Here is a 27408-nt window from a genome sequence, read left to right as displayed (position 1 = left end):
GTGTATTAATGACCAGACGACACGAAAATGGCACACGTTTTTCGAAATTTCGCTAGTAAGTGCATATAATTCTAATTGCAGGCTGGTGGCGGTTAACATAGAGTTTATTTATACTGATCAAACAACATTATTTCGGCTTGTTCTTCGTTATTAGTTTTGATGCATGAGTGACGACTGAAGAAATCGGTAAAATGTACGCTGGATGAGGGGAGGTAAGACGAACGCGGGATAGGCTATTAGGGGGATGGGTGTGTGTAACTTCATGATGGTTGTCATATCAGTGCTCAATTTTAGGGATTTTGATTGCTTGCGGGGAAGGCAAGTATGGGTTCACATTGAGGTTGCCCCATCAAAATTTCTGTTGCCCTGATTTTATCCGTATTTTCAAAATAAAGTTATATTTATATAATAATATATATCGTCAACGTCCCTAATTGCGTTATGCTTCAAATTCCGTTCACTTTGTTTTCTCGTGCACGGTTTGCGCAATCAACATCAGATTTGTTGTCATCGGCATGTCGTTCATTTATGAGGTTTTTCTTCACAGTTCAGGAACATTTTTATAAACAATGAATGAATGAATGAATGAATGAATGAAACATTTTTATAAACAATGAATGAATGAATGAATGAATGAATGAATGAATGAATGTTTAACGACACCCCAGCACGAAAAATACATCTGCTATTGGGTGTCAAACTATGGTAATGTAACAAATAAAGTGATGATCAACATCAATATAAGAATTCAAGATTTAAATAAAAACTGTACAAAAATACAAATATCACAGATAGATACTGACTTTTATTCAAAATTTCAATTTTGTGCTGTATTAATTGGCCATTCTCAAAGAGAATGTTACACCCCTGCACCACAGTGAGGTTACAGCACGCGCAGGGGATAGACTGACGGTGAATGCACCTTGTTTAATATATTTAATGATGTTTTTTATCTTCCTCCATTTTAAGTCAATTTCTATTAATCAAGTGCATGGTAATTTTAGGAATAAACAAAAAACCTGACATGGTAAAATTAATGGTTTTAGGGGTTTGTGAAGTTTTGTATTTAGATACTTTCTTGTCTGAACTTTATTGTTTATGGAAATTTCTCTCATCTTCAGCCAGGTATATAGGACAGGGCTACACATGTTTCTCATGAAAGAAAGCTACATGTAATTGTATGTAAGAAATTTCTAACCCACAGTGCTTAAAATATGATGTCATTGGTAATATTATGTCATCATATTAATGCGAGATAGTGATGTGAGGTCATTAGACAACAACAATTTTAAATCAATATTTTGTTACTAAAACATTCATTATCAAGCTGATTTGTTAATTTGTAGCTTTAAATTATATTTAAAATATGAAACAAACATGGCAAATATGATAATTAATGTATAGTTTATTTATGATAAAATGGACAAACTAAAAACGTGAATTTTTCGGCCATCTTTGTCTGTCTGTGTAAAATAATACTTTATTTACTGAATGGATGAGAGAGAAATATTCCATAATATACAAGCACTTGGTGGTGAAAATTTCAACCTTGGGACATGGCAAGCTTTATATTTCCCAGACAATGAAGAAAAACCTCACAAATGAATGACAAAAATTGAATGTTGATTGCTTGAACCAGGCACAAGAAAACAAACCGGACAGATTTAGGGACGTTGACGATACATACATCTGTTTCCTTGGAATACGTAATCAATAATAATAATAACTTTATTAAATGAGGGTAACTGTTTTATGCATAATTAATGTGTATATTTGATAACTAAGAAAGAAAGAAAGAAATGTTTTATTTAACGATGCACTCAACACATTTTATTGACAGTTATATGGTGTCAGACATATGGTTAAGGACCACACAGATTTGGAGAGGAAACCCGCTGTTGCCACATAGGCTACTCTTTTACGACAGGCAGCAAGGGATCTTTTATTTGCGCTTCCCACAAGCAGGATAACACAAACCATGGCCTTTGTTGAACCAGTTATGGATCACTGGTCGGTGCAAGTGGTTTACACCTACCCATTGAGCCTTGCGGAGCACTCACTCAGGGTTTGGAGTCGGTATCTGGATTAAAAATCCCATGCCTCGATTGGGATCCGAACCCAGTACCTACCAGCCTGTACCACGATGCCACTGAGGCCGGTTTGATAACTAAGAAACTATGGGTTACAATGTACATGTAGTTGGCTTTATAATTTACTGTTGTGTTATGTATTGTATATTGATTGGTTATTTGTACAAATATGCTATATTAATATTTTTTATTGTTCTCTTATCATATAATACAGGTGTTTTAGAGAGAGGTTTCCGATATGGAAATACATCAAGTCGACAGGTGGTGTCGTTATCCTGCATCAGTAATCAGCAACAAAGACGATGTGCCTCGACGGACATGTACGTTTCATTTCATTGTATTTTTGTGCTGATATCCAATTACGGTTGATGTACATGTACATGTTTTACTTAGAAGTAGAGACATGTTAAAGGGACATTCCTGAGTTTGCTGCATTGTAAGATGTTTCCAATTAATAAAATATTTCTACAATTAGACTTACATATTAAATATGTTTTTGGTTTTAGAATATCACTGTCTGTATATTCAATGTGTTTCTGGTCGTCTTAATATTTGTAACACGCCCAAACTGGATTTTGTCGTCAAATAATTTGTATGTACGAAAATTTTTATATTTTTGTAAATAAAACAAAATTTAACCTAGTACAAATATTTGAACGATCAGAAACACGTTTAATATACAGACGCTAATATTTTATGTAGAAAAATATATTTGATATGTAATTACAATCGTTAAAAAGTCTTTGTTATTCGATAACATCTTAAAAAGTGCAGCAAACTCAGGAATGTCCCTTTAATAAATCAGTTACAGGGCAGGAAGTCGACACATCCACAAGCTGTTGACTTTGGAGTATGTGTAATGAATTTTGCACTCAAGTATGAAACGAAATCATGCCACTTGAAATTTTACCCGGGTCCAGCTACCCCTTTCAGTTGTAGACTTCAATGTAATTAACACTAAATAGGCGGCCTTGACATACCACGTCTAAATACTAGTATCAGACAGACTACATAACAATGGAACAGATTATATATTTATTCAAGGGGGTCAACACAGAAAACAGTCCTCAACATTTCGCAATACGAAGACAGTTGACATTTAAATTTTAATAATTATTTACAAATAAATCTAAATTCCCTTTTAATTAACACCTCCCCATCATAACAACGTTCACCAATACTAAATGAGATTGAGATATCCGCTAGCTCTTCTCAAAACACGGAAAAACAACTCCCTATTATAGTCTAACCGCACCCTTTTAATTAGCTTCGTTTTGCTAATTCGGAAAGCTTTTTCTTCAACAAGTCAAACCCCAAATCCTACTTCCTATTACAGTCTAACGGCACCCTTTTCGTTAGCTCCGTTTTGCTAATTCGGAAAGCAGATTCCTTGACACGCTGCCCTAGACGGATAAACTCCCAACCCACTCAAAATGTGCTAGCGTCATCGTTGGGAAAGGACCGGCCTCGGTGGCGTCGTGGCAGGCCATCGGTCTACAGGCTGGTAGGTACTGGGTTCGGATCCCAGTCGAGGCATGGGATTTTTAATCCAGATACCGACTCCAAACCCTGAGTGAGTGCTCCGCAAGGCCCAATGGGTAGGTGTAAACCACTTGCACCGACCAGTGATCCATAACTGGTTCAACAAAGGCCATGGTTTGTGCTATCCTGCCTGTGGGAAGCGCAAATAAAAAATCCCTTGCTGCCTATCGGAAGAGTAGCCCATGTAGTGGCGACAGCGGGTTTCCTCTCAAAATCTGTGTGGTCCTGAACCATATGTCTGACGCCTTATAACCGTAAATAAAATGTGTTGAGTGCGTTGTTAAATAAAACACTTCTTTCGTTGGGAAAGGAATTTCCTTTAGCCAAATACAACCATTTAATTAATTAATCTCTTCCCCACCCATAATAATGTTTAAATATGTTCTAATGATTTGGAAGCAAGCACAAATTCAATCAAAAAACATCCTACAGAACAAAACAAGACTGTGATGGAACATGCTCTTATCTTTTTGCCTGTGGCGATGTCCATTGTGGTGTGGGCTAGCTCTGCCTACCAATACACACCAGAGGCCAGGTGCATCTTGGTTACGTAATACCTCCGGGAGTTCTGTCCTGCGACTGTGGTTCAACATAGCGAACTGCAGACGGTCAGTCTGGACATCTAAGAAAATAAACCGTCTCTGGGAGTTGGACTCGCTTGTGGAAATAGCACATCATAGCGCTAGGTCCCGCTTTGGGCGCGTTTGTTGCCTCCAGGCGTTGTTCACTGTCTCCGGGCCAGTCTGGGTTTTTTGAATAAATAGCCAGGGTTTTAGATAGCTCGGGGAGAAACATTGGAAACGCTGCAGGGGAACGGATGCTGTCCACTGAACGAACTATATCAGTTCAGTCCGGACTTGGTAAATATATATTTCTGCTCTGTTGTATAACCTTGATGTGATTGATGTGACTTTAATTATTTTAATACTGTATTATACCAATATTCCTTAGACAGTATATCTGGTAATCTTGCAAAGTAAATTGTAGGCTTCACTGTTCTAATATAGTTATAACGAGTATTTGGTAAGATAAAGCTTAGCTGGTAATCCTAGAGGACCTAGGTAAATTGTAGATTATCGTCTTTATTGTGATATGTACCAGTATTAATTCTGTATTACAAGGTTACTGAATGAGTATTTTAAGGGTTAAGTAAAAATTAACCAGTGAGGAATAGAGTTGTAATTCCTTGATTAATTAAGTTCCCCTGGCAACGTTCTCAATTATCACACGGGTGTGTGTGTTGTATCACGGTGAAGTGATTAGAATATTGTGTAAACTAGACACCTAATGATTAACTAATCAAGTGATTAGTTCTGGGTTATTACTACATCATTGTTGTTAATTAACTTAACTGTGGCAAGTGAATATGTCAGCATTAGTGTTAATACAGATTCTAAAGTGTATTGTGTTTTGTTGTGTTTTCTAGTGAACTTAACGTGCTACACATATATATATTTATATCAGATCTTATCTCTGATCACTCCTAGAACCGGGCCACTCGGGTAGTATCCTGCCCGATACAGAGAGATCTAATCAGTTAGGAGAGATATTTGGATAATCATGTTTTATTCAGTTACGGGTATTATAGGATCTGCACAGACTTTCATAACCCAATTAAACCCGATTGGCCAGATAATAATTAACAAAGCCCGTAACCTACCGACAACCCCTGAGTAATTTTCCACCACAATATAAATTAGACTGCATGGCCTCATACCATACTTTATAACATGCACAACGTAATGTTCCTGGCATTCCCTTATTAGTAAGGGTAATATTAGAGATTAATATAATTAATAAGAAGAAGAATAACAAGAAGAACCAAATAAAAATAATAACCAAGGAAATATGAAATGATAGATCGACAGAAAACCAGGAACGCTACATATGGGCAACTTTATTAAATATTTTACTGTAATAATCAGTTATAGAAATATAAGCATATTTTTTTCACTAGACCACCAGACAAATCTAATTGTCTGTCATTATTTTTACTTGTCCAAATTTATAAGCTAGTTGTTGGTTTTAGTCAAGAGAAAGAACAATTAATGTTTTTGATTGCTCAAAATGAAACATCATTATATAAACAAACACTGAGGTACATTTTGCTTGTCCCAGCAGATTAGCACAAACAGATTAAGTGCTTATTTCGATCACTGGTAGTACGTGGGGCACTATTGCAAACATTCGTTGAACAAGTGCTGTACATGGGTCGTTGCATTTTCAAAGGTGGGGTTATACAGTGTCAGAAAAGGTCACATACCGGTACATGTAAAGTGTTCAGAAGCAAACTGACATGTATCGCTTTTGATCACATTAAATCGGGCACAACAGGCTTTCTGTTCTGTTACATGAATTATATCTGCATAACAGTCAGAGCTTCTAGAATTTTTTTTTTTTAGGGCGGGACATAGGCCAGTGGTAAAGCGCTCGCTTAATGCGCGGTCGGTTTGGGATCGATCCCTGTCAGTGGGCCCATTGGGCTATTTCTCGCTCTAGCCAGTGCACCACAACTGGTACATCAAAGGCCATGGTATATGCTATCCTGTCTATAGGATGGTGCATATAAAAGATCCCTTGCTGCTAATCGAAAAGATTATGTTCCTTAACCATATGTCAGACACCATATAACCGTGAATAAAATGTGTTGAGTGCATCGTTAAATAAAACATTTCCTTCTTCTAGAATTTTTATAAAATCCACTAGCCCTACTTTACTTTAAAGTAAATAAAATTTTACTACTACTAATAATCAGATATATGTCACCTAAAGAGGGAGATGTAGAGCTTAAAAACACTAAGATTGGGGAGGTAGGAGTGACCAGGCCAGGATATTCATATTTACAAAATATGACTTAAATTTTTTTTTCACTAGCCGTTGGGCATGGTAATAATAGTTATTTACTACTAGCCCAACACTGAATATCACTAGCCATGGGAGTGGGGCTACCATAATCTAGATCGAAGCCCTGTCTGGTATGGCAATAGTAATTATTTACTAGCCAACACTGAATATCACTAGCCATGGGAGTGGGGCTACCATAATCTAGAAGCCCTGTCTGGCATGGCAATGGTAGTTATTTACTAGCCAACACTGAATCTCACTAGCCATGGAAGTGGGGCTACCATAATCTAGAAGCCCTGTCTGGCATGGCAATAGTAATTATTTACTAGCCAACACTGAATATCACTAGCCATGGGAGTGGGGCTACCATAATCGAGAAGCCCTGTCTGGCATGGCAATAGTAGTTATTTACTAGCCAAACATTGAATATCACTAGCCATGGGAGTGGGGCTACCATAATCTAGAAGCCCTGTTGGGCATGGCAATAGTAGTTATTTACTAGCCAACACTGAATATCACTAGCCATGGGAGTGGGGCTACCTTAATCTAGAAGCTCTGTCGGGCATGGCAATAGTAATTATTTACTAGCCCAACACTGAATATCACTAGCCATGGGAGTGGGGCTACCATAATCTAGAAGCGCTGTAACTGATGAGTTATCTACATGTAAATCTTACACACTGTACTGATTGTTACGTTTCTGTACTACATGTGTGTTCCAAATTTTGTTTTGAATTATCAGTAACATACTTTTGAGTGCTACTGTTTTAATGTGCTATGCATCAAGTGTCCGGAAATCAGAATATCTAACCTAGCTAACAGTTCACCAAGTAACAGTTTGGTGGTTTTTATGATTTTTTAAAGTTGTGAAACTGAAATGAAAACAATTATTTCAGTATGTAACAGGGTTTGTATTGTTTATGAAAGGGGCATGTGTCACCAAATCTACGGTCTGAATGATTAGATGGGGTGAAAAGCAATTGAATTAAAGAAATGTTTGAAACCAAATGCACAAGTTGTATAGTTTACATTGCCTTGACATATCTTTTAACCTGCACAAATACTCCTAGATCCGTTTCACAAAGCATTAAAAACAGTTATTATAATGTTAAATATATGAAATATATTGATTGCAGAACATCCAGAGACTGGAATTATAATGTTAAATGTATGACACATATTGATTGCAGAAAACCAAAGACTGGAATTATGATATTAAATGTAGTATACATGATATATTGATTGCAGAAAACCAAAGGCTGGAATTCTGATATTAAATGTAGTACATATGATATATTGATTGCAGAAAACCAAAGACTGGACTTATAATGTTAAATATATGACATATATTGATTGCAGAAAACCAAAGACTGGAATTCTGATGTTAAATCTCGGTGGACCGGAAACTACGGAAGAAGTGCATGATTTTCTTGAGAGACTGTTTCTCGACAAAGATCTCATTAATCTCCCCATACAAAGGTAAATTAAAAACTTCTCCTTGTGGCAGCCCTCTACCATAACAGTGGTGGGATGTAGCCATGTGATTAAGTACTCGACTGATGCGCAGTCAGTCTAGGCTTGATCCCTGTCGGTGGCCCAATGGGCTATTTTTTTTTTTTCAGCCAGTGCTCCACAACTGGTGTAACAAAGGCTGTGGTATGTACTATCCTATTTTTGGGATGCTATATATATTCAGTGGACTCTGTCTAAACCGGATTCTGTGTAATTCAGCTCTCTGTGTAAACCGGTCCATTTTTACAGCCCCGTTCAGCTACCATTTATCTCTTAGGTATAAATCTCTGCCTAATCCATATTCTATCTACTCCGGACTCCGGATCAAAAATCAAGAACGAAAGAACCGTTCATGCATTAATTACCTCTGTCTACACCGGATTGGGATTTGACTGAACGACGAGCTGCTTAATTAGTTGAACAATGATCGTCAACTGCCAAGTAATCAGGACGCCGTCGCAAGATCAAATACAAACTGTAATCGCACTCGTGTGAAGTTTCCTCTTATTGCGGTAGGCCGTTACATCAATCGGATTAATATTAGTGTTGTGTGTTGATACCTAACTGATTTCACTCTTATGAATTCAGCATGTATAAATATATTTTCTTGTTTAGAATATCAGTGTCTGTATATTCAAGGTGTTCTGGTTGTCTTAATAATTATAAGAAGCCCAAACTCGATTTTGTATTCAAATGATTTCGTACGTACGAAAAAATAATGTTCAGGAAATAAAATGAAATTTAACCTAGTACAAATATTAGAACGACCAGAAACACGTTTAATATGCAGCCACTAATAGGCTATTTTATGCAGAAAAATATATTTGATATGTAATTACAATCGTTAAAATGGATTGTATGACTGTTTCCGAACAATCCATGGGTTCAAATGTCATTGTTGATCGCGAGTTGTCGATCATTCAAGAACCACAACTCTGGATGAACTCTGTCTAAACCGGTCCTCTATGTAAACCGGACTATTTCGACGGTACGAAGTAAGTCCGGTTTAGACAGAGTCCACTGTATAAAAGATCCCTTGCTGCTAATTGGAAAGAGTAGCCCATTGCATGTCAGTCTAGGCTTGATCCCTGTCGGTGGCTCAGTGGGCTGATTTTTTTTTTTTTTTGGGTGTAACAAAGGCTGTGGTATGTACTATCCTATCTTTGGGATGCTATATATATATAAAAGATCCCTTGCTGCTAATTGGAAAGAGTAGCCCATTGCATGGCGGAAGCAGGTTTCTTCTCTCTTGAATGTGTTGACTGCTTCACTTAATAAAACATCTATGTATACAACTAGGCTTGATCCATGTCAGTGTCCCAATGGGCTATTTTTTTTCCCCCACCCAATTCTGCATAACTGGTGTAACAAAGGCTGTGGTATATACTATCCTTTCTTTGAAATGCTATGTATAAAAGATCCCTTGCTGCCATGCATGGGCTACTCTTTCCAATTAGCAGCAAGGGAATGTGTTGAATGCATCACTTAACAAAACATCTATGGATACAACCATCTGTGACTTTAAATGACTTTAGAATTCTTTGTATATTTTCAGTCGTTTAGCCCCACTGATTGCTAAGAGGCGAACTCCAAAAATACAGACCCAGTACGCCAAAATAGGAGGCGGATCGCCAATCAAACGATGGACTGAAAAGCAGGCGAGAGGGATGGTGGATATACTGGACAAAATTAGTCCAGAGAGCGGTACACGTTTTGTCTATTTTCTAGAAACAGAACATAACAAACTACTATATTTAAAAAGGGACCATGAAAAACGTCCGGTTTTGAGAGGTTTCACTGTATAAATAGACAGGGCTAGATCAACCACACTCTTATAATTCGCCAGTTGAGAATTTAAAAAAATAATATTGGCAGATTTTATTTTGATTCGGTAAAATATTTTCGTGTAATGGTTGATCTTTCGATTGAGTTTAGAACTGCAAATTTTGAAGTTTATATATAATCGTGTGATGAAATTATCTGCTTCTTGATAGTTAGGACTGATTTTCCCAGTTAGTATTACAGGCCTAGTTACTGGTTGCATGTCTGTTTACATTTTTAATTCTTATTTTAGCACCACACAAGTTCTATATTGGGTTTCGATATGCCAGTCCACTCACCGAGAAGGCTGTTGAGCAGATGGAAGAGTGAGTTGTTTTTATTTTATTCTAGCTCTGATGTTAATTAGTAAACACAAAATTACAGACTGTTCTGGGCCCATATTTTCGAAGCTATCAATTAGCGTTATGATATCATAAAACCATTATAGGCTATGACATCACTATCACTTGTGCTGTAGTACGTCATAATCTACGATGGTTTTATGATTGCTTAGTGCTAAGGTAGCTTCGAAAATATCTAACCAGGGCCCATGTTTATAAAACTTAAAGAGTCCAGACTCGATCTTTAATGATGTCACACACCTACAGTTTGTATGGGGTTGTCATGGCATTACTGTCTCAGACTCTCTTATAGAGTCTTGACTGGCCTCGGTGGCGTCATGGCAGGCCATCGGTCTACAGGCTGGTAGGTACTGGGTTCGGATCCCAGTCGAGGCATGGGATTTTTAATCCAGATACCGACTCCAAACCCTGAGTGAGTGCTCCGCAAGGCTCAATGGGTAGGTGTAAACCACTTGCACCGACCAGTGATTCATAACTGGTTCAACAAAGGCCATGGTTTGTGCTATCCTGCCTGTAGGAAGCGCAAATAAAAGATCCCTTGCTGCTAATCGGAAGAGTAGCCCATGTAGTGGCGACAGCGGGTTTCCTCTCAAAATCTATGTGGTCCTTAACCATATGTCTGACACAATATAACCGTAAATAAAATGTGTTGAGTGCGTCGTTAAATAAAAAACATTTCTTTCTTTCTTTCTATTAGAGTCTTGAGTTTTATAAGCACCAGGCCTAATATTCTAAAAATTGTGAGAATGATAATTTTGCTTAACCCATTTATTGTTTGTGCATTAAACTCGGGACCTCATGTTTATATGGTCATAATAGGTTGTGCAGAAGCGAAATGAGTTACCTGAAAAAACCCCAAATTGTAACCTATAAATGGTTTACACTAATTTTTGTATTTTCAGAGGCCTTTTGGTTAATGATGACTGTGTAACTCTGTGGTAGAGCATTCGTGTGGGGTATATCACTTTGATATGTACCAAGCTATTTTTAACCATATGGCTAATAAATTGTGGTTGGTACCAGTCCAGCTAACTAGTGACATATTTCTTACACATCCGTTCTGCACATACTGTATGCCTTGTGCCAAATAATGAAATATGAAAGGCTGTACTATGCGCTGTCCTGTCTGTGAAAAAAGTGCATATAAAAGATCCCATACTGCTCTCTAGATGAAGTAAACTACATTTCTTACACACCCGTTGGTGAGAACACCATACGTTATTTTTTATAACACATAGTTGTTTACACACGTATGTGTGTTAACAATTTCGAGACATATGACTGGCTGCTCCTAGGTGATGACCATGTCACTAATGCCATACGTCCAATAAAAAACCAGCACAGTGGAAATCGATTACACTGTGACATACAGTTAACCTGGCAATCATGTGTCTGTGACGCGTAAGTCAGCTACAAGTGTAAAGGCTTGTAAATATCTTTTAGTTGATAAATGTTAAAATGTGCTTGAAACCTGGTTTTTGAGGATATGTAAGAAATAGAATAATACATTCGTGTCTGTTAGATGCCATTTATCTCACAATTTGTTTAAAAACGTATCAAACTCGCTTTTGCTCGTTATATACATTTTAAGACAACTTGTGTGAGATAAATGGTATCTAAAGGCCACTCATGTATTATTCTCTATATACAGTATGTGTGTGGTGACGGCAGGTTTTCTCACTATCAAACAAATATAAAAAAAACACCACCACAAAAATATAATTTAAAATGTGATGAGGTGTAATTAGAAAAATAACTCTTTCCCTTGCTGATTGTTTTTTTTTTTTTTTACATTCCAACTAGTGCACCACAATTTGTCAAAATACTGTACGTGGTATGTGCTTTCCTGTCTGTGGGAAAGATCCCTTGCTATTAATGGAAAAATGTGGCGGATTTTCTCTGATGATTATGTGTCGCAATTAACAAATGTTTGACATCCAATAGTCGATGATTAATTAAGCAATGTGCTCTAGTGGTGTCGTTAAACAAAACAAACTTTAAACTTTCCTTTACATTTAAAAAAAATAATAATATAATAATAGTTAATTAAATTCAATTTTACTTTGTTTTATTGTTGTTATGTTTTTTTATGAGATAAACATCTACATGACATTGTATGGATGCAATTGTCAGTGACATTTAATTAATTTATGGTGGGCGAGACATTTAACTCCACAGAATTCTTGTTTGTGTGTTTCAGTGACGGTATCCAGAGAGCTATTGCGTTCAGTCAGTACCCACAATACAGCTGCTCCACGACAGGAAGTAGTCTGAATGCTATATTTAGACACTACAAAGCTCGTATGCTGGACACTGACATGGTGTGGAGTGTCATTGATAGGTGGCAAACACACCCAGGTCTTATAAAGGTTTTCATAGTTTTCGCTTTTTTACCTTGTCTAATAACCCATGTACCCAGGTCTTATAAAGGTTTTCATAGTTTTTGCTTTTTTACCTTGTCTAATAACCCATGTACCCAGGTCTTATAAAGGTTTTCATAGTTTTCACTTTTTTACTTTTGTCTAATAACACATGTACCCAGGTCTTATAAAAGTTTTCACTTTTTTACTTTTGTCTAATAACCCATGTACCCAGGTCTTATAAAGATTTTCACTTTTTTACTTTTTCTAATAACCCATGTACCCAGGTCTTATAAAAGTTTTCACTTTTTTACTTTTGTCTAATAACCCATGTACCCAGGTCTTATAAATATTTTTACTTTTGTCTAATAACCCATGTAAAGTTTTTACTTTTGTCTAATAACCCATGTACCCAGGTCTTATAAAGGTTTTCACATTTTTACTTTTGTCTAATAACCCATGTACCCAGGTCTTATAAAGGTTTTCACTTTTTTACTTTTGTCTAATAACCCATGTACCCCGGTCTTATAAAGGTTTTCACTTTTTTACTTTTGTCTAATAACCCATGTACCCAGGTCTTATAAAGGTTTTAACTTTTTTACTTTTGTCTAATAACCCATGTACCCAGGTCTTATAAAGGTTTTCACTTTTTTACTTTTGTCTAATAACCCATGTACCCAGGTCTTATAAAGGTTTTCACTTTTTTTTTTGTCTAATAACCCATGTACCCAGGTCTTATAATTTTTTTTACTTTTTTACTTTTGTCTAATAACCCATGTACCCAGGTCTTATAAAAGTTTTCACTTTTTTACTTTTGTCTAATAACCCATGTACCCAGATCTTATAAAGGTTTTCACTTTCACTTTTGTCTAATAACCTGTGACGGTACATGCTCTTAATTTCTTTTCGCCTGTGGCGATATTAATTGTTTTAGAAGGCCGTGTGCAGTTCCAAATGCACTTAGCCCAGATGGGCAATTTGTTACGTAATACCTCTGCAAGTGCGGTTTTTACAACCGTGATTTGGCGACTTGGCGTCATTGAGTCTGACGATCGGAGAAAAATATGGTGGCTGTGGAAAATCCACATGATACGTGAGGTACCGCCTTGTACCCCCAGGCGATATTCGCTGTCTCTGAGAGTTTTGAATAAATAGCTAGGATTTTAGATATATCGAGGAGAAACATTTGGAAGTATCCAGGGGCACGGACGTCGTCCACTGAACGATCTATATTAGTTCAGACGGGACTTTGGTAAATATATATTTTCTGCTCTGTGTATAACCTTGATGTGATTGATGTGACTTTAAATGTTTTAATACTGTATTATACCAATATTATTTAGACGGTGCTGCCGGTCATCTGACGCAGTATTCTGTAGGCTCACTGTTCTGATATATATATATAAAGCTTAGCCAGTCATCCTAGAGGACCTAGGTAAACTGTAGGTTATTGTCTTTATTGTGATAGGTACCAGTATTAATTCTGTATTACAAGGTTATTGAATGAGTAGTTAGGGTTAATTAAAAATTAACCAGTTGGGAATAGTGTTGTAATTCCTTTATTAATTAAGTTCCCCTGGAAGCGCTTCTCCATTATCGCACGTGTGTGGTAGCGTTTCTCAATTATCACACGTGTGGGTGTTGTGTCACGGTGAAGTGATTAGCATATTGTGTAAACTAGACACCTAGAGATTAACTAATTAAGTGATCAGTTCTGGGTTGTTGTTATTAATTAACTACTGCGGCAGTACATTTGTCAACGTAGGTTAATACAGATTCCAAAGTGTATTGTGTTTTTGTTGTGTTTTCTAGTGAACTAAACGTGCTATAATAATATATACTTTATATAAGATCTTATCTCTGATCATACCTAGACGAGCCACATTAGGGTATAACCGCCCGTTACAGAGAGATATAATAGATATACAGTTAGGAGAGATATTTGGACAATCGTGTTTTATTCAGTTACGGGTATTATAGAATCCCCGTGACATAACCCATGTACCCAGGTCTTACAAAAGTTTTAACTTTTTTACTTTTGTCTAATAACCCATGTACTCAGGTCTTATAAAGATGTTCACTTTTTTACTTTGGTCTAATAACCCATGTAAAGTTTTTACTTTTGTCTAATAACCCATGTACCCAAGTGTTATAAAGGTTTTCACTTTTTTACTTTTGTCTAATAACTCATGTACCCAGGTCTTATAAAGGTTTTCACGTTTTCACTTTTTTACCTTTTCTAATAACCCATGTACCCAGATCTTATAGTGGTTTTCATAGTTTTCACTTTTTATCTTTTCTAATAACCCACCCTGTTGATGGGAAAGTACACATGTGCATTTTTCCATTAGCAGCAAGGGATCTTTTATATAGAACGGATCCCTTGCTGCTAATGGAAAAATGTAGCGGGTTTCCTCTAATGACTACGAGTTAGAATTACTAAATGTTTGACATCCAGTAGCCAATGATTAATAATTAGTTGTGTCATTAAGCAAAACAAACTTTTTAACTACAATGTTTCTGGGTTTTCCACTGTTTTGTCCAAAATGTTCCATCTTCTTTATCCAAAACTTGGTTTCAGCTGACACTTTGCATAAATTCTGAATGCGCGCCACTATTTTAGACAGTTTAGGGATTAATCCTGTGGGTCTCAACATAGGCCCCTTCCCAAAAGAAAGTGACACTGAAAATACCCAATTTCTGTACCGAAAATTACCCCCACCCCCCTCGATTTTTTTTATTATAACCTCCTGGCTAAAGCCCTGAGATTGAGCAACTCTAACCCTAGGGCAAACCTTAGTATCCGACTACCTAGATAAAAATTCTTTCACCGTTGATAAAACATGGATAAACAATTTGTAGTTTTATTTCAGGCATTTGCAAACCACATCCGTGACGAGATTAAGAAGTTTCCCGAAGAAGACCAAGACGACATCATCATCCTGTTCTCCGCACATTCTCTACCACTGAAGGTTGTCTGTGTTTGTCACACGTTAGCAGAGTAGAGGCTGAAACCCATAAAATATTAGCAATTTTGCAAATTTGATGAGAAAAATCGGTAAATTCAAGTTTCATTTAGCCAAAATAGCAGTACATATTTCACTTGAGGAAGATAAAAGAGCAACAGAATAATGTCTTCCCGCAATAACAGACGATTTTCCAATTATCTTTTTGGAAAATTAGTAATTAAATATATTTGCCAAATTCAACTTAACACAGTTGGGGCGGGACGTAGCCCAGTGGTAGAGCGCTTGCTCGATGCGTGGTCAGTCTAGGATCGATCCCCATCACTGGGCCCATTGGGCTATTTCTTGCTCCAGCCAGTGAACCACGACTGGTACATGTATATCAAAGGCCGTGGTATATGTTATCCTGTCTATGGGATGGTGCATATAAAAGATCCCTTGCTGCTAATCGAAAAGATTAGCCCATGAAGTGGCGACAGCAGGTTTCCTCCCTCAATATCTGTGTGGTCCTTAACCATATGTCCGATACCATATAACCATAAATAAAATGTGTTGAGTGTGTTGTTAAATAAAACATTTCCTATTCCTAATTCACAGTTTGTCAAGTTGGCAAGCGACAGCTTAAACCCTAGTTAGCAAGTATCGGAACATGTTGAGCATGGTCATTCAGTTTAATGAGAGGTTTACTTCCTGTCTCTATAGTCCAGGGTCCGGGACGTAGCCCAGTGGTAAAGTCCTTACCTGATGCACGATCGGTCTTGGATCGATCCCCTGCATCCAGGGAAATACATGTAGTTACTAACGGTCAAATTAGTGATTTTAATGTCTATTCCTGTTAACATGGCAATAGGTGCGAGCAAGCTGATGTAGTGCACGCCTGTCTTGGGCACAAGAGCCACCCTCGGACAGGAAAGGGGAGGGGAGGGGGGGGGGGGGGTAATGGTGCTATGGAATTTTGAATGGAGCAAGAATTATGCCAAAAGAGAAAAGGTGCGCAAGTTTGACTGAGGAATTTGGGTGCAATTTTGAACGGTCGGTCGGAAAGAAAGTTCCAGAGCTAATATAGGTTTTGACATTAGTGAATCAAGAGTAGTTCGTTAGTTAGACCCCTATGATGCTGTGGTGTCTCCCTAGGTTGCCCATAGGGCCCTTAAAAGGGCCTGACTGCTTCTGGTCGTTGCATGACAACCCAGATGAGACTCGTCCAATTGTGTAAACACCGGTAGGCAAGGCGCTGTCGTTCCGGGGTTTTTCCAACTCTTGTTGTTGTTGCAGTTAACAACGTCCTCCTCTTCAGTTTCACCAAGTACCAAGTAGACCACCAGCAGCAAGTATCTGGGGGTGGGATAGGGTAGGCTGGTATTCTTTTGTCCAGCTTCCCCTGGGTGCAGTGCAATTGCGTACTCGGAGCCGGTATTCTTTTGTCCAGCTCCTTATTATAGTACGTGCTGGGCCATAAAAAGGGGGCGGGTGCATTGTTATCATTAGTCAATGCACCCTATGTACTGTTGCGGTTGTGCGTGCTGTCTGTTTGTAAATCCTAGTTTGGGGTTAAGGTTGTTCCTATTGTCCTAGGTCCCTATTCTAATGTAATCAACGGCAATCCATAGCCACCCATCCCCCCCCCCATCCTTGGATTATAATGAAATACAAAAGGGGGGGGGGGAATTATACTAGCCTAGCTATCTAATTTGAAGGGTTTTCCCTTATAGTGTGAGTATTGGTTAAAAATCTTTTAATTGAAATCCTCATTATATTTATTTAAAAGTAGCCCATGAAGTGGCAACAGCGGGTTTCGCCCTCAATATATGTGTGGTCCTTAACCATATGTCTGACCGTGACGCCATATAACCGTAAATAAAATGTGTTGAGTGTGTCGTTAAATAAAACATTTCCTTCCTTCTGTTATTTGTATAATTCTAACTGATTGTATAGTTGACAGTTGATAGTTTGGTGCAAACTTGTTGTACAGTTGACTATTGGAATTTCGAGAGCCTAAGGTTTCACTTGATTGGAAGGACCATACTTTGAAACTGACAACAATAAAAATGTCACTTACCTGTACATAAATATGTTTATAGTAATGTCAAATGGAAATAAAGTCCACTGGAACACGGTTGATATAATAAGCACTGTTCCAAACACACTCCCCCTAAAAAACAAATGGCGTCCGGTTAAGAGTATTGTAAAGTCAAGAGTAAAAACAGTGTTAATTTCTATGACGTCACATTCAACTGAGGTCACTAAAAAAAATGTTTTGTTTCTGGAATATTTTCTTACATTTATTTTGTATTTAAAACAAGCCTCCTTTTTTTAACCAACTGATGAAAAGGACAGTAAAATTGAACATAACACAATAAATAACGAAACATCACAACTGTGGAAAAGCTGAAAATCAGTATGGAACATGCAATTAACTGTTCATGTTTTGACTATTGGACCTACATGTACAGTAAGAGCAAATGAATCGATCACCTCTCCTGATCACTCTTTCTTTGGAGCAGTACACTAAAAGCAGACTTCCTGTCATTATAACCCACTCTCAAGTAATCTGTCAGTGCTTTATTTGCTGTTTATTTGATAAGACCCCCAACTCTGTTAGTACCCATTTAATTATGTTATTGTGGCCTTACAGAGTCCCTCCCAATGTGTCGCGTGACCGAAAGCTGTCATTTTTGCCATCCAACCAAACCATTTCTGTCTACAATTTTTGATAATGTTAGGTTTCGTTTCCGGGGTGATAACAGAAATTGGTGAAAACCGTTAAAAATTACATAAACAAACATTTTGTTCTGGTTATACCTGTTTGTATCTCATTATTTCTGTAAAACTTCTTTATAACCTCTTGGTGTCTCTTCTGATGTTTTTATTAGCAAAAACAACGGTTGAATTAAGCGCAAGCGTGTTGGTGAATTTCACGGAAATCGCCAAGTCTCGAGCTTAGATTACTCTTGATTTAACAATACTCGACCATAACTGATGACTGATAATGAAGTTTCAACCTATTCCCAACACAAGTTGTTTTTCAACTAACAGCCTTTCTAACGATTAAAATTTCATATTAATAAGTACATTTTCTTGTTTAGAATATCCATGTTTGCTAGTTACCAAATTGCTGTAGTTTAAAATGTGCTGAGGTGTCGTTAAACATTCCTTTCTTCTCCTGAGTGAATATTATGTTATTGTTGTAGTTTACAATGTGCTGAGGTGTCGTTAAACATTCCTTTCCTCTCCTGAGTGAATGTAATGTTATTGTTGTAGTTTACAATGTGCTGAGGTGTCGTTAAACATTCCTTTCCTCTCCTGAGTGAATGTAATGTTATTGTTGTAGTTTACAATGTGCTGAGGTGTCGTTAAACATTCCTTTCCTCTCCTGAGTGAATTTCATGTTATTGTTGTAGTTTACAATGTGCTGAGGTGTCGTTAAACATTCCTTTCCTCTCCTGAGTGAATTTCATGTTATTGTTGTAGTTTACAATGTGCTGAGGTGTCGTTAAACCTTCCTTTCCTCTCCTCAGTGAATGTCATCTTATTGTTGCAGGTTGTGAACCGAGGAGACTCGTACCCTCATGAAGTGGCCGCCACGGTCCAGCGTGTCATGGACGAACTGGGTCACTCCCACGCGTACAGGCTCGTGTGGCAGTCGAAGGTCAGTAACAGGCCCTACATACAGTACATAGCCCAGTGGTAAAGCGCAGGCTTAATGTCCAATCAGTTTGGGATCAATCCCCATTGGTGGACCCACTGAGCTATTTCTCATTGCATCCAGTTCACCACGGCTGGATATCAAAGGCTATGGTATGTGCTATCCTGTCTGTGGGATGGTGCATATAAAAGATCTCTTGCTACTAATGGAAAATGTAGCAGGTTTCCTCACTAAGACTATGTCAAAATTACCAAATGTTTGACATCCAATAGCCGATGATTAATAAATCGATGTGCTCTAGTGGTGTTGTTAAACAAAACAAACTTTAACCATATATGGTTTACTCAAATGTTCAATTCTCAGAGGTCAGGAATCATCAGTCAATGCATTGTGTCTTTTATTACACACATGTCATAACAATCACTCAATATCTAACTAGTGTAATATTGGTGTGACGTGACCGTGAAGTAGATCACCTGCTGACCCATTTCTTTGAAAAATAACATGTAGGATACGACATCTGCTTTCTTCTGCATTGCGTTTTTTTGCAGTTGGTTTGTAATAAATAAAATAATAAACTAGCTTGCCTGTCATACCATTGTTATGAAACTCGTGAACAGTGTTGGTATCTGACCTGCTTTTGCTCGCCAGATACCAAAACTGTTCACTCATTTTATAAAAATGGTATGACAGGCAAGCTCGTTTAGTATTCTGTATTTATTTTCCATTTCAAGTCTCGACCTGTACATTGCCAGATCAGTCAATTGCTAATGTTTTTACAAAGTGGCTACGCAAATTAAATTTTATTTAAATTAACTTCTTCTTTTTTTGTTCAAACAAATACTCTGTATATCTGAGAATTTACATATCTTGAAAATTTACATATCTGAGAATTGGCTACAAGAAAGTTTGTTCCACTATGACCTCTTGTTTATGCAAATGTTTTTACATTAAATTTCACCTTTCCAGTTTATGTAGATTATTTTTTTACCATTGTTTGACATCTAATATCCTTTTGTTTGTATCCAGGTTGGCCCGTTGCCATGGTTAAGTCCTCACACAGACGATGCCATCAAAGGTTTGGTGAAACACGACAACAAGAACATTCTTCTCGTGCCGATCGCCTTCACGAGCGACCACATCGAGACGCTCTATGAACTAGACTTGGAATACGCACATGAGTTGGGGGCTCAGGTAGACAAAGATTTCTAGCAGTGCATCAGTGTGCTGTTATCTTTTATCCTATAACTTACCCATAATATCTATATCATAAACCCATTTCAGGTAGATACAGATTTCTAGTAGTGCATCAGTGTGCTGCTATTAGTTCCCTACTGGTCCAGCCAGAGGGGACTATAGGGGACCGGTAGGGGACTATACATGTAGGTTTCGTCCCTGTCCGTCTGTCTCTCTTAGGTATAAATCTCTGCCTAATCCGTACTCTGTCTACTCTGGACTCCAGATCAAAAATCAAGAACAAAAGAACCGTTCATGCATTAATTATCTGTCTACACCGGATTGGGATTTGACTGAACGACGGGCTGCTTAATTAGTTGAACAATGACCGTCACTTGCTGAGTAATTAGGATGCCGTCGCAGAATCAAATACAAAATATAATCACACTTGTGTGAAGTTTACTCTTATTGCGGTAGGCCGTTAGATCTGGATTTTGTATTCAAATAATTTCGTATGTACGAATAAATAATACAAATATTAGAATGACCAGAAACATGTTTAATATGCAGCCACTAATATTTTATGCAGAAAAATATATTTGATATGTAATTACAATCGTTAAAAAGTCCGTTAGTGGATAACATCTTACAAATTGTAGCAAAGTCAGGAATGTCCCTTTAGGTATATTTTTTATGTTTGTGAAATAATCGATTGCAAGTCTGGCTTGTATGACTGTGTTTCCCAACCATCCATGGGTTCAAATATCCTTGTTGATCGCGAGTTGTCGATCATTCAAGAACCATAACTCTGTCCAAACCGGTCCTCTATGTAAACCAGACTATTTCGACGGTACGAAGTGAGTCCGGTTTAGACACTGTCCACTGTATATAAGTTTTACAGTGTTGGCTTGTTTACCGGTGAAGCGGCCTCGGTGGCGTCATGTTTAGGCCATCGGTCTACAGGCTGGTAGGTACTGGGTTCGGATCCCAGTCGAGGCATGGGATTTTTAATCCAGATACCGACTCCAAACCCTGAGTGAATGCTCCACAAGGCTCAATGGGTAGGTGTAAACCACTTGCACCGACCAGTGATCCATAACTGGTTCAAGAAAGGCCATGGTTCGTGCTATCCTGCCTGTGGGAAGCGCAAATAAAAGATCCCTTGCTGCTAATCGGAAAGAGTAGCCCATGTAGTGGCGACAGCGGGTTTCCTCTCAACATCTGTGTGGTCCTTAACCATGTGTCTGACGCCATATAACCGTAAATAAAATGTGTTGAGTGTGTCGTTAAATAAAACATTTCTTTCTTTGTTTACAGGTGTGTGCGAAGAACATCCGGAGAGCGGCGTCCCTTAATGACAGTCCTGTCTTTATAGAGGTTAGTTGTTTACTTTGTTACGCACTATAGTGTCCGCCACTCAACAACTAAGTCGACTACAGGGTGTATACAGTGAAACCCCTCTAAACCAGACACTCTTGGGGCCAAGACAAATGTCCAATTTAAAGAGGGGTCTGGTTTAGAGAGGTTATATTCTGTCCTGGTTTTTAAAAAAGGGTTTTGAGGAAATTCCGGTTTACAGAGGGTCCGGTCTTGAGAGGTTTCACTGTACTACCAAATCAAATCCCATAGATGATAATAGTGTGTGTCTTTCTATCTCTGGCACTCTGTGTGTGTGTGTGTGTCTTTCTATCTCGGGCTCTCTGTGTGTGTGTGTCTGTGTCTTTCTATCTCTGGCACTCTGTGTGTGTGTGTGTCTTTCTATCTCTGGCACTCTGTGTGTGTGTGTGTGTGTCTTTCTATCTCGGGCTCTCTGTGTGTGTGTGTGTGTGTCTTTCTATCTCTGGCACTCTGTGTGTGTGTGTCTTTCTATCTCGGGCTCTGTTTGTGTGTGTGTGTGTGTGTCTTTCTATCTCGGGCTCTCTGTGTGTGTGTGTGTGTGTGTCTTTCTATCTCGGGCTCTCTCTGTGTGTGTGTGTGTGTCATTCTATCTCTGGCACTCTGTGTGTGTGTGTGTGTGTGTTTCTATCTCGGGCTCTCTGTGTGTGTGCGTGTGTGTGTGTGTCATTCTATCTCTGGCACTCTGTGTGTGTGTGTATGTGTGTCTTTCTATCTCGGGCTCTCTGTGTGTGTGTGTGTGTGTTTCTATCTCGGGCTCTCTCTCTGTCTCTCTCTTTCTCTCTCTCTCTGTATATCTGTTTCTCTCTATCTCTCTGTGTCTGTGTGTCTCTCTCTCTGTCTGTCTCTTTGTCTCTCTTTCTCTCTGTTTATCAAGCTATGTTTATCTGTATCTGTTTATCTCTCTCTCTCTCTCTCTCTCTCTCTCTATCTATCTATTTCTGTATAGGATGTATAAAACCACATACAATCCCATAGACGATAATAGTAACATATGTGGCTAAAACTCCTACCTGCAGCGTATCAATCAACATAAACACCACGGATATAAATACTACCACCCCTCTCCCTGAAAGTGAAACAGAAAAAACGGGGGGTCAAGCTGCTCATTTTTTTATAACGGGTAGCACCTCAGTTCCGCACAAAATTAGACTACTTTTTTTTACAGGTACCCCATACATGTTTCAAGAACAAGGCTACTTGACAGTGGTACTAGATGAAATAAAATTGCATACATTTTTTTCCCAGATGAAACTCGTATTTGTTTACAACCAACACACTCACATTTATAACCAATCACAGGACTTGCGGTGCTCACTTCTCTATCAAAAGTTGGGTAGACCTCGAACTTTGACCAACCGGAAGTTATTTGGTTTAGTACTACCTACAGCCACACGTGATTGGTTTCATAGTCACTGACTGCACCTCTTGAACAACATCAGGTCCTAGAACACTTGAATGGAAATGCATCACAGACTCCAGTATAGCAGGAGCGAGACATAGCCCAGTGGTAAAGTCGGTTTGGGATCGATCCCCGTCAGTGGGCCCACTAGGCTATTTCTCGCTCCAGCCAGTACACCACGACTGGTACATCAAAGGCCGTGGTATGTGCTATCCTCTCTATGGGGTGGTGCATATAAAAGATACCTTGCTGCTAATCGAAAAGAGTAGCCCATGAAGTGGCAACAGCGGGTTTCCTCTCTCAATATCTGTGTGGTCCTAACCATATGTCCGACGTCATATAACCGTAATTCTGATACAACTTTCATATAAGCCTTTTTTCCATTGGTTAATTTTCGTGATAAATCGGACAATAGATGTATGCTGTCATGGGCAACCAGGATTTATTACGATGATAAAATTCCGATAACACGTCCGATATGCTGTCACTTAGCCTCATGTGTGGTGTTTTCGTTAGTATATTAATTCCAGGTCCTCCATTATATTTAAATGTCAATATCAATAATTTTCAAAAAAATTACCAACTTCAGATGAAAATTATGTTATTGTTACTATTTTGTTATTATTTCGTGTCATTGTAACTTTTAACCTTTCGTTAGCAGCAGTGAACGTGCACCCACCCACCCCAAGTAAGATCCGGTCACTGATCGATCGCAGCAGTCACCGGCATGTGTCTTGTGGACTGCTCTTCTATTTTGTGTTCTCAAAAGGGTACAATCAGGTTCATCAGAAATAATTATATCACAATCTGAAGTACCTTATTTTTGTTTAGAACATCCTTTTTGGGACAATAAAATTGATAAAGAAGACAAGATGGAAATTACTTGATTTTTAACGCAATTTTAAACAACATTAACTGCTTTAAAATATCGGACAATTTTGAAAAACTTTTGGAAATAATACTTACACTTTAGTAAATGCATATTATTTTATGTATTTATAAAAACTTTCAAGTGAAAATATGTTAGCAAGTTATAAATTTGTAGACCTACCCCATGAACGTGGTTTTTGTAAAAAATTAAAGCAGGCAAATTCTTTGAAATAATTCAACATATGGTTGAAACACCGCTCACAAATGTGTAAAGTCCAGTCATATCCATATGTCTTGCAACATAAATTAACAGCCAACGAAAATATTTCTTTCAGTGTATCCTGTATTACAATAAATCATGTTCAAAACAGACTACAATACCAATAAATTTGCCTTTGGTTCGCTCCTAAGTCAGTGACGTCATGTGAAGAGAGAGGGGTGGGTCCTGGCTCGGTGGTACAACGCTCGATCGATGCGCGGTCATTCTGGGATGGATCCCCGTCTGTGGGCCCATTGGGCTATTTCTCGTCACAGCCAGTGCACCACGACTGGTATATAAAATGCTGTGGTATGTGCTATCCTGTCTGGGATGGTGCATATAAAAGATCCCTTGCTGCTAATCGGAAAGAGTAGCCCATGAAGTGGCAACAGCGGGTTTCCTCCCTCAATATCTGTGTGGTTCTTAACCATATGTCTGACGCCATATAACCGTAATTAAAATGTGTTGAGTGCGTCGTTAAATAGAACATTTCTTTCTTTCTTTCATGTGAAGAGAACAAAAAAAATATTACGTCATACTTTTACTTACTACAAGCCTTTTCATTGAATATCATAAGTAAGGAGAATAGATAATTAGGTTTTTAAAAATTGTGGGATTTCTTTAATAAAACCACAATAAAATTGCTTACAGATACTCCTAATAGGTGTAGTATTAGAATAGGGATAATATCACTGTGTTTCGTTGTTAACTATAAGGATTTATCAATTTTGTTTTAGATTTAGTGACTTGACTTCGTCTCGTCCCTAAATCCAAATTTTGTGATAAATCCTTATACATGTAGTTAACAACGAAACACAAGGAAGGTGCAAGGTGAACCAAAAATTTAGAATTTATTGGAGTTTACACTGGTCGAAGGAATGAATTTCTGTAATCACAAAACCCCCCCAAGGGAATTGTGAACTTCAGTGTTTAAGCATTGTCAATGCATTTCTGAACTTTTTGTTTGTCAATTTCTCCATTTCTGAAATTATGAAATAGACATGGAATATGCACATTATTGGGGGCTCAGATAGATTTCTAGTAGTGCATCAGTGTGCTGCTATTAGTTTCCTACTGGTCCCGCCGGAGGGGACTACATGTATGTTTTCTCCCTGTCCGTCTGTCCCACATATAGTTTTCTGAGCTTTTTGTTCGTAAATTTCTCCAGATATGGAGCTGAAATTTTGTGTATAGCTTTATCATGTTCTGTTACAAATCAAGTTTGACTTTCATGGTAATTTACCAATTTTTGACAGAGTTATGGTCCTTGAACTTAAGATATATGAAAATGTTTACCAGACTTTTCTTTTGCAATGTCTGAAGATATTCCAAATTTTGTGATAAATCCTTATACATGTAGTTAACAACGAAACACAGGGACATTATCCCCTAAATAAAATGTGTTGAATGTGTTGTTAAACCGTTTCCTTCCTTCCTGTATAGCATTTTTAGTTGATAGGAAGGTGCAAGTTGAACCAACAATTTAGGATTTATTGGATATTACACTGGTCGAAGGGATGAATTTCTGCAATCACAAAAAAACCCCAAGGGAATTGTGGACTTCAGTGTTTAAGCATTGTCAATGTACATGAAGTTACACATATTTAAGACGTAAATTTGGCACGCTATGTTCTAAACAACTTATCCTCATTTTGATTTCAGGCATTAGCTGACAGTGAAACAGCACATACATTGTAGATTCGTATGTCCTGTGTTTTAAACAACTTTTCCTGATTTTTAATTTAGGCGTTAGACGACAGAATGAAACAACACCTACATGTACTAAGTCTATCGATGTGCTATGTTCTAACCAACGTTTCCTGATTTTAATTTCAGGTGTTAGCTGACATAGTGAAACAACACATGGATTCAGATGTGCTGCATTCTAAAGAACTTAATTTTAAATTGAGACCTTGGCTGACATAATGAAACAAAACTTACAGTGTGCAATTAATGTACTATGTTCTAAACAACATTTCTTGATTCTAATTTCAGGCATTGGCTGATATAGTGAAACAGCACTTGGATTCGGATGTGCTGTGTTCCAAACAACTTCTCCTCAGATGTCCTCTTTGTACGAATCCGGTGTGTGCCAAAATGAGAGAATTCTTTGCTAATCAACAAGAAATCCACAGAAGCCTCCAGAAGGAAAACGCTGACATGCGATTGGCTGGAAAGTTTTGAAATAGTCTAACCTTATTTTGAGTTTGAGGGCTCTGCAGTGTTAATATGTATCTTAACAGGACTTCTGGAATTTTAATAAAATCCACTAGCTGTGGGACCAAAAGTAAACTTTGGTTTGTTTAACGACACCACTATAGCACATTGATTCACTAATCATCGGCTATTGGATGTCAGACATTTGGTAATTTTGACATATAGTCAACAGAGGAAACCCGCTACATTTTTTTTCTAATGCAGCAAGGGGTCTTTTATATGCACTTTCCCACAGACAGGATAGCACATACCACCACCTTTGATATACCTGTCGTGTTGCACTGGCTTTAACGAGAAATAGTAGCCATGGGATCAGTTACTTAAAACATTTACTAGCCACGATTAAAACTTCACTAGCCTTTAAATTAATACAATTTTACTAAATAATAGTAGAAATTGGATATATGCCACCTAATGAGAGAGATATAGCTTAAAAACACTAAAATTGAGGGGGGGGGGGGGCAGGATATTTACAAAATAGACTTAACTGCAACATTTGATACATTTTTATCACTAGCCGTCGGGATGGCAATAGTAGTTATTTACTAGCCCAACACTGAATATCGCTAGCCATGGGAGTGGGGCTACCATAATCTAGAAGCTCTGTTGGGCAAGGCAATAGTAGTTATTTACTAGCCCAACATTGAATATCACTAGCCATGGGAGTGGGGCTACCATGATCTAGAAGCCCTGTTGGGCAAGGCAATAGTAGTTATTTACTAGCCCAACATTGAATATCACTAGCCATGGGAGTGGGGCTACCATAATCTAGAAGCCCTGTTGGGCAAGGCAATAGTAGTTATTTACTAGCCCAACATTGAATATCACTAGCCATGGGAGTGGGACTACCATAATCTAGAAGCCCTGCTTAATCTACATGTAACACTTGCTGTGCTGGTGTTAAGATCCCTTACCAAATGAAAACGCTGATATTCATTTAGTAGGG

The 27408-nt window shown here is 38.0% G+C and overlaps 1 protein-coding gene across 2 annotated transcripts; it reads left to right on the top strand.

Moving 5' to 3' along the window:
* Nucleotides 1–26537, top strand: LOC121372854 (ferrochelatase, mitochondrial-like). Of its 2 annotated transcripts, none has more exons than XM_041499291.1 (11): nt 1–55; nt 2305–2410; nt 7836–7955; nt 9544–9692; nt 10063–10135; nt 12372–12540; nt 15405–15503; nt 19039–19146; nt 20173–20337; nt 21637–21696; nt 26241–26537. In XM_041499291.1, exons 1-11 carry the CDS (start codon nt 28–30, stop codon nt 26427–26429), a joined length of 1266 nt encoding a protein of 421 aa, XP_041355225.1. In that variant the 5' UTR covers nt 1–27; the 3' UTR covers nt 26430–26537. The 2 variants fall into 2 exon arrangements, with proteins under 2 accessions (XP_041355225.1, XP_041355226.1); XM_041499292.1 differs by lacking the exon at nt 1–55 and adding an exon at nt 79–212.
* The last annotated feature ends 871 nt before the right edge of the window (nt 26538–27408 follow it).

Source organism: Gigantopelta aegis, chromosome 5 (genome assembly GCF_016097555.1).
Source record: "Gigantopelta aegis isolate Gae_Host chromosome 5, Gae_host_genome, whole genome shotgun sequence".
In the NCBI taxonomy this organism is placed as follows: domain Eukaryota; kingdom Metazoa; phylum Mollusca; class Gastropoda; order Neomphalida; family Peltospiridae; genus Gigantopelta; species Gigantopelta aegis.
This window is presented reverse-complemented; position numbering and strand designations above follow the sequence as displayed.

Excerpts from the sequence above, each read along its gene's own strand:
- LOC121372854 (XM_041499291.1), top strand. The coding sequence starts at position 28 with ATGGCACACGTTTTTCGAAATTTCGCTA. Across the intron at positions 2,411-7,835 it reads CGATGTGCCTCGACGGACAT|AAAACCAAAGACTGGAATTC; the intron begins GTACGTTTCATT and ends TATTGATTGCAG. Across the intron at positions 21,697-26,240 it reads ACAGTCCTGTCTTTATAGAG|GCATTGGCTGATATAGTGAA; the intron begins GTTAGTTGTTTA and ends TTCTAATTTCAG.